The sequence below is a fragment of the Cryptomeria japonica genome, chromosome 7, assembly GCF_030272615.1.
Source record: "Cryptomeria japonica chromosome 7, Sugi_1.0, whole genome shotgun sequence".
NCBI lineage: Eukaryota > Viridiplantae > Streptophyta > Pinopsida > Cupressales > Cupressaceae > Cryptomeria > Cryptomeria japonica.
Genome location: NC_081411.1, coordinates 310538399 through 310546566, shown reverse-complemented (window position 1 = coordinate 310546566; position 8168 = coordinate 310538399). Strand labels below are relative to the sequence as shown.

The 8168-nt window shown below is 36.3% G+C and overlaps 1 protein-coding gene across 1 annotated transcript; it reads right to left on the bottom strand.

Moving 5' to 3' along the window:
• Positions 1 to 314: 314 nt before the first annotated feature.
• On the bottom strand, positions 315 to 2482 carry LOC131058838 (L-type lectin-domain containing receptor kinase SIT2). Its single transcript, XM_057992433.2, has 2 exons — positions 2405 to 2482; positions 315 to 2315 (listed from the first exon to the last, which is right to left on the bottom strand). Exons 1-2 carry the CDS (start codon positions 2480 to 2482, stop codon positions 315 to 317), a joined length of 2079 nt encoding a protein of 692 aa, XP_057848416.2.
• Between the last annotated feature and the right edge of the window lie 5686 nt (positions 2483 to 8168).

Here is an 8168-nt window from a genome sequence, read left to right as displayed (position 1 = left end):
TGGCATCAACTGAGTGGTTACTTTTTACAATATTAGTAGATTTCCTAACAAATATTGGTACATTTCCTAACAAAAATTGATATTTTATGTTTCAAACGATAGATTTTATTTGTTCAATTTTTGGAATAAAATGTTTCAACAACCCTCACAACAATTGATACATGCTCAACTACTCATACTCTTCCCTTAATAGAAATGGGGTCCTGATCATTACTCTACCATTACACCAAACATACACTTGTTTTGAAATTACCCAAAAGTTCAAATAACTGTGCATATTCTTACCTAGAGCTTACATGTTCCCGCTTATTCTTTTATCGAGCACTGGGAGGACCACAGCCTGCACTATTCACTGAATACTCGGTGCTGAAATGTTCTTTGGCATCTTCACTATGAATCGTCTTAAGATCTACAACTGGAATTGGAGATTGCCCTTCCAACATCTGTAACGCCTGTTTCATGTCAGGCCTACAATCTGGTTGAGGATGAGAACACACAACTCCCAAGTTAAGCACCCTCTCCATCTCTTCACCGTTATACTCTCCCTCAAGCTTTGCATCAACTGCATCCATTAACCTATCCTCCGCATACAGCTGCCTCACCCAGTCCACCAGCACTAATTTCTCCGTTTCAGCAGATTCATCTAAAGGCCGTCTTCCACAAGCAACCTCCAGCAACACTATACCGAAGCTGTATACATCTGTGCCTACAGTGGCTTTTCCTGTGCGCGTGATTTCTGGTGCCATGTAGCCCAAGGTTCCTGCCACACCACTGGTTTGGGATTTCTGAGTTGGGTCATGCAAAAGGGCAAGTCCAAAATCTCCCAACTTTGCATTAAATTGTGAGTCAAGCAAGATATTTTGAGACTTCAAGTCTCTGTGCACAACCACCCATTCCCATTCTTGGTGCAGATACAACAATCCAGCAGCCACTCCCTTGAGAATGCTATACCTCAGCGGCCATCCAAGAACATTCTCTGGGTTGCCGAATATGAATCGATCCAGGCTCTTATTTGGCATGTAATCATAAACAACAAAGAGCTGATTCTTGTTCTGGCACCACCCGTGAAGCCGAACTAGATTTCTGTGTTGCAGACGCCCCAGGCTTGAAATCTCCGCAACAAAATCCTTCATTCCTTGGTGGAGATCTCTGGTCAAACATTTTATGGCAACTTCACGTCCTGTGCTGGGCAGAACTCCCTTGTATACCTTCCCAAAACCTCCTCTACCCAACAAGCTTTCTTCACTGAAGCCGTGTGTGGCGGTTCTCAATTCTTCATAGGGAATTCTGTGGGGCCAGAACTCTACCTCCCATTCTTCTCCAACCTCTCTCTGCTTCTTGCGTTTCAACCAGTACCATACAAACAGACTACCCAGAACGACTAAAATAAACAAACCTACAGAAACCCCAACTATAATTCTTCCCCGACCTCTCTCTGCTTGCTCTTTTGACCTTATGAAGGAAGGAAGATGGGATAGATCTAGAGTTGGTGCCATGCCGTCCGAATTGAAGCTCCAAGCCAGAATGTAATGGTCTTCAACGGCTTCACGTCCTGTAGCAGCAGAAAATCCCACATACATTTCTTCTTTGAAGATGTCAGCAAGGTTAATGTTTTGCATAGAAATCAGCGGATTCAGAGGCCTTGACATCCCGGCTAAGGCGATGGTAACATTGAGATTGTGTTGATGGCCATCGTAATCAATCCACGCTTGAATGTTCTGCCCGCTTGCCATTTTCAATTCCTCTAAGTTTTCGCCAGTCTGATAACCAGCAATTTTAGACACTCTGGAATTGATGGTGTTGAGATCGACTCCGATGTGGTTGCCATTGATGTCATTATTCCAGTGGTTGAGGTGTGTATCAAATTCGACTGCAAATAAATGGTTGTCTTCCCTTCCATCACTGGACTTATTTAACAAACCAAGATAGCCAATTTCCGATCCGCTAACAGGGGACCTGTAAGGGGACATCAGGAAAGTTAGTCCATGCCCAGGGTTATTAGTAGGGGGCACAATGGAGAAGACAAATGTGGTACTAAACGATAAAACAGAATTATTGGTCTTCTTCAAATGCAGGGCATTCTCCAACAGAGCACGCCCCACCGTATTCATCGACTGGTCGGTTAGCCTCAGCGCATTCGACTTGATCGAAGCGCTCTGCAGTAAAATTAAACCGCTTTCGTTGAATTCGTTAAACAGAAAGGAAGTCGGGAGCTGGGCATTGGACCCACAACAGAGGGAGATAAGAATGGCAAATGCTAAAACCGCCATGACAGTCGGTATTGCAAGAGCAACATACAGAGATTGTCTTCTAAACTGTAATCAAACAGCCGAAGTTCACGAACCAGAGAGTTATAGCTCATTCAAGTCATCTTGACGATCCGTGGAAGCAGCTCAGTCCACACATTAACAGCACATGTTTCGTACCGAACACAGCTCACGACAGTATGGAGTGGGACAGTGGAACTAATATGGTGTACCATATTAGTAATTATTGTTCGTTTATGAGGTCATAAGTGTTTGAGGTAGATGGAGAAATAACACTCACAAACTTAACAATTCGAATCACACAAAAATTAACACAGAAAATAATAAACACGAAACTTAATATTTACACACAAAAGTTATATTGTGCTGCAGCACCCAAAACATATTTTATTGCTTACAAATTATTCGTTTTACATCTTTCTTTTATACAGAAATTTAGAAGCATATAGAGGAGAGGGACCAGTAGTTGTACGGGGTTCAATAGTCGTTATACCAATTGTGCATATAATATCCAGTCTTACCACATATTTATACTATATAATGTAAATAAACAATCCACACGTAAATAAAAAAATTACCAAATGTTGATTAAAATGGACCAATACTTGAATATAAGAGAACCCATAAATGTTATAATAAAAAGACATAAATACATTAATTAATAAGTGAAATAGATCATTTTTTGTTTCAAATAAAATATCATAGCTATCCACTATAAGTATGTCATATATAAAATAAGATACTCATTTAAACAAGTAATGTTATCATAGTGTAAAAATATTATTCTTATGTGTACAACTATTGGGGTAGCAATGTATATGTAGTGGAGTATTTCATATTAGTAATTTGTCCTATCACAAATATAAAAGGTGAACACAATAAATACCTTGTTTTTCTCCATGAAATGTGAGGGATTGTCTAAAGATTTAAGTGTTCAACAATTGGTCCCTTTGTATTCTTATAAGTTTTATTTTATATCATAATATGTTGTTTTGTGTTCAACTATTGATCCTTTAGTGTTGGATATAAAAGTTAAAGATAACACACATTTATGATTACTAATAGGTATTTGGTCCATTTAAGTTTCATATAAGTTATATTTTACATAAAAATATGATATTATATTAATTACAAATGATATTTTTTAATTCAACAACAAGGGATTTTTAAGTTAAGTTTTGGTTGAATCTTTAAAAAGTTATTTTTTTGACCCTTCACACTAGACGTGTTATTTTGACGACTTGCCTGATGAGTCACGACTTCAAACCTTAGTTGTAGATAGTTAAGTGACCATATTACATTTCTATAAAAAAATAGAGGTCTTACGATATTCCATGTGACGGCTACATGTTGACAAAGTTAGCCCTAACGACTACTGGTCCCTCTCCCCTAGTGTTGGATATAAAAGTTAAAGATAACACACATTTATGATTACTAATAGGTATTTGGTCCATTAAGTTTTATATAAGTTATATTTTACATAAAAATACGATATTATATTAATTACAAATGATATTTTTTAATTCAACAACTAGGGATTTTTAAGTTAAGTTTTGGTTGAATCTTTAAAAAGTCATTTTTTTTACCCTTCGCACTAGACGTGTTATTTTGACGACTTGCCTGATGAGTCACGACTTCAAACCTTAGTTGTAGATAGTTAAGTGACCATATTACATTTCTATAAAAAAACGAAGGTCTTACGATAGTCCATGTGACGGCTACATGTTGACAAAGTTAGCCCTAACGACTATTGGTCCCTCTCCCCTAGTGTTGGATATAAAAGTTAAATATAACACACATTTATGATTACTAATAGGTATTTGGTCCATTAAGTTTCATATAAGTTATATTTTACATAAAAATACGATATTATATTAATTACAAATGATATTTTTTAATTCAACAACTAGGGATTTTTAAGTTAAGTTTTGATTGAATCTTCAAAAAGTCATTTTTTTGACCCTTCACACTAGACGTGTTATTTTGACGACTTGCCTGATGAGTCATGACTTCAAACCTTATTTGTAGATAGTTAAGTGACCATATTACATTCCTATAAAAAAATGAAGGTCTTACGATATTCCATGTGACGGCTACATGTTGACAAAGTTAGCCCTAACGACTACTGGTCCCTCTCTCCTAGAAAATTCTCAAAAAATCTTATCATTTAGTCTTTTGCATGACTGGCAAACTGGTAGCTAAACAATGGAACTAAATGTTCACGGTGGCAGACGGAGTTAAGTGGTCGCTAATTGCATTCATGCGGTAGTTGCATGGTATTAGAATTTCCTTGCATGGGGAAAAATTACACTCCAACACTCCCCCTTAATTTCAACCTCAAATGCTACCGCATGTAAAATTCTTTGACTACTCTCTTCTTCTATCAAATTCTTTATCTTCAAACTTTCTCAAACTAACTCTAGATCTACCGATCTTCATATCCAATTCTTGATAATAATGTCATTCATCTGGCTTCTCCCACTACTACTGCAGTCCTTCAAACCTTCAAAACTTCAATTTGAATCTTCTTGTAACTTCATTATTTGTAGACATCTTGCTAGACAATATTTTCCTTTCACCTAAACATAAGGTTGTCATTGGGTGACTTCTCCTCTAAATCACCTTTGGATTTTGTGACTTATCCCTAACCAATACAAATTTGAGTGGTTTTGGCTTACCACGAAGCATCGCACTAAGTGGTTTCTAGCGACCATGAATCTTGCATACAAGTGGTTTTAGATGACCACAAACTTCACACATCCGTGGTTTCAAATGACCACAAATTCAACAAACAAATGGATTTGGATAACCACAAAACTAGACATTGCACCTTGCTTCTACAAGACTTCCTCTTCTTTTCAGTTGCTCCTTCTGCTATCATAATTTTCTCATATTACCCACAATCTAATTTGGGTCTTCTATTTTTCAAAACTAAAATTTCTCCTAATCTTAAGCTCTTCAGGCTCTTTTTCACTCTTTAATTTACACTCTAATCTCTTCTAGACCTTATGCATGACTAGCAATACAGGCTCTCCCTCCTTAAACTACAGCTTCAACAAGAACAGTTAAAACAATCTCCAAATCTCTTGGGAGTAATAGACTCCTTTTGACTGCTATAGCAGTTCACACCAATCTCTTCAATGTTTTCACCATTAGATTCTTCAGAACCAGTCTCTTTCTTTGTTTTCTCCAATGTCTTCAGACTTCACAACCTCTACGAATTCTGATAAATTAATTCTCCTTCGAACTAGTTATAGCTAAATAATCTCCTTTCCGAATTTTGCTTTTCTTTGGTCTTTTGGCTTGTTCTCTTGTTTAGCAATCTCCTTCAGCAATTACAGCTGGACCCTCAAAAAAAATTTAACTTTTCAATACCTGATTTCCAATAGCTACAATTGTAATCTGACAATTTCTTCTAACATGCAAATGGGTGCAACAACTCTTCAAAACAATTAAATTCTTATTTTCAAATAAACAATTTCCTCTTAATCTTCTTCAACATAATCATGCACAACTTCTTTTTTTTCTTACACCAATCCCTAGATCTTCTCTTGAGCTCTGATACCAATTGTTGGAGGTAGATGGAGAAAAAAAACTCACAAACTTAACAATTCCAATCACACAAAAATTAACATAGAAAATAATAAACACAAAACTTAATATTTACACACAAGTTATATTGTGCTGCAGCACCCAAAACATATTTTATTGCTTACAAATTATTGGTTTTACATCTTCCTTTTATAGAGAAATTTAGAAGCATATAGAAACTTCTTGAAAAATCTTATCATTCAGTCTTTTGCATGACTGGCAAACTGGTAGCTGAACAGTGGAACTAAATGTTCACAGTGGGAGACGGAGTTAAGCGATGGCTAACTACATGCATGCAGTGGTTGCATGGTATTAGAATTTCCTTACATTGGGGAAAAATTACACTCCAACAATAAGGATATGTACATTTTCTTTTGTTTTTCCATGTGGATGCTCATTCAAGCCATCTAGAATGTATGGCTTGTACATTAGGATGGCCGAGACATTGGCGATGTTACTCTGTATAATTATGGTGATGTCATAGAATCGCTGCTACATAGAGCAAATGGTACAAATGGCACTTCTAATAAAAGAGCAAATGGGTTCATTTTGTCTACTCAATAGTCATTTCGGTAGGACAACATGTTGGTTAGATATTTCTTATAGATAACATAGTTCCAATAACCGTCACCTTATTATCATGTTGACCCCCCAATAGTTGTCATAGTGAAAACATCATTAATAAATTTGTTTTGTACCAATAGCCAATCATTTTTTGTAATTTTTTGTTCATAATTGGCCCATTTGTGCACCTCTATTGGAACATTTGTGCACCACTATTGGGACATTTGTCAACAAGTACTAGCAATTTTTAGTTGACGGTTACTAGAACATCTTTAGTTAGGTATCAGGCGACACTTTGAAATGTGTAATTTTTTACCTTTGTGCGCATAACTGATTCCACAACGTGCTTCATTACTACCCAAAAGCCAAATCAATAGCTATAAGCAATTAAGTTGCATACGAAGACAACTAAATAATAATAATCAAAATCCGATGTACTGTTTAGGATCTGTGGGTGCATGAAGTTAGCTATGATGGGTACCGGTGCTCTTCCCTTGGTAGATTTTCGCAATCCATGAAATTGATATGTTGCACAAAATTGATAATTATGTCGAAGGCGTCTCCTTATATGAGATGGACAGCCTGATTGAAACGATCAACCATTGAAAATATTTCTTAGCCTTAGAAGATGATTGAAAAATTTTGATCCCTCCATTTTTAAAACACAATAGTCAATAGTTTAAAACACTGACGGACAACACAGTTTCGTCCTCTCACATGCTTTCCCATCAATGAGCCCATCATTCAATTATAATTTTTTTTTCCATAGTGTAAAAGTAATGAGAATCTGATGCGTAGTATGGTAACAACTAAGTCAAAAGTCTTGCTCGTTGTATTTGTACCCAAAAGGTATCCACTTTTTCCCCCTCTCCCCCCCAAACCTGGCCCACAGAAACAAATGGAAGCATTTATTGTCCACATAAAATGACATTCCGTACAATTTTCAAAATCTGCAAAACACAATGGATTTGGACGAAATTTTCAGCATGAAATCTTCATGATCTTCATCCCTATTGCTGTAAAAATGCAAAAAATCATCATGTTTTGCACATTGAAAATATTTATTTTTAAATTTCCAATACCATTTTAATGTTAGTAAGATGAGAGGGAGGGGGGGTGAATCATATAAACTCACAATCCAATTTAAACTTCAGATTCAACCTCGGTAGCATTTGTTGATATGCAGCTATGACTATAAATCATTCAAACTCATAAACAGATACACTTAAAACATCACAACACATTTAACACCAGATTTAATGTGGAAACCCAAATAGGGAAAAACCAACTGTGGGATTTCGGACCTACTAAGAAATATACCCTTCTAGAGTATGCTTGGTTAAAAGCCAATCCTGTTACAGATTACATAAACACATTGCTAGATGTGACTCGGTTAAGGGATTTCCCTCAGACTTGTTAGAATCTTGCACTTTGTTAGAAGTGACCCTGTCAAAGGATTTCAAACACTCATTCAGAATGTTACCTTGCTAGAGGATTTACAAATAAGATTGTTAGGTCCACTCGGTTAAGAGATTTCCTGTCACTTACAAAATAAATAACAGTATTAAAGATATTTGCAACTTGACATCTGAAATGCTAAAGCAGACTCTATGTGCTCAAAATAATCTTGTCATAAGACTTATCTTGCTCCTTGTTGGGCTTCTCAATCTGTTCTTTAATCAGATATTCAATCTTCTGTGCTCGGTGATCACTATTGTAGTATCATTGTTCTTCTATTTGCCCGCA

Bases quoted from the DNA above. Each gene is read 5' to 3' on its own strand.
- LOC131058838 (XM_057992433.2), bottom strand. From the start codon at position 2,482: ATGGTACACCATATTAGTTCCACTGTCCCACTCCATACTGTCGTGAGC. The intron at 2,316-2,404 runs GTGTGGACTGAG...GTTTGATTACAG, and splicing joins ACGAAACATGTGCTGTTAAT to TTTAGAAGACAATCTCTGTA.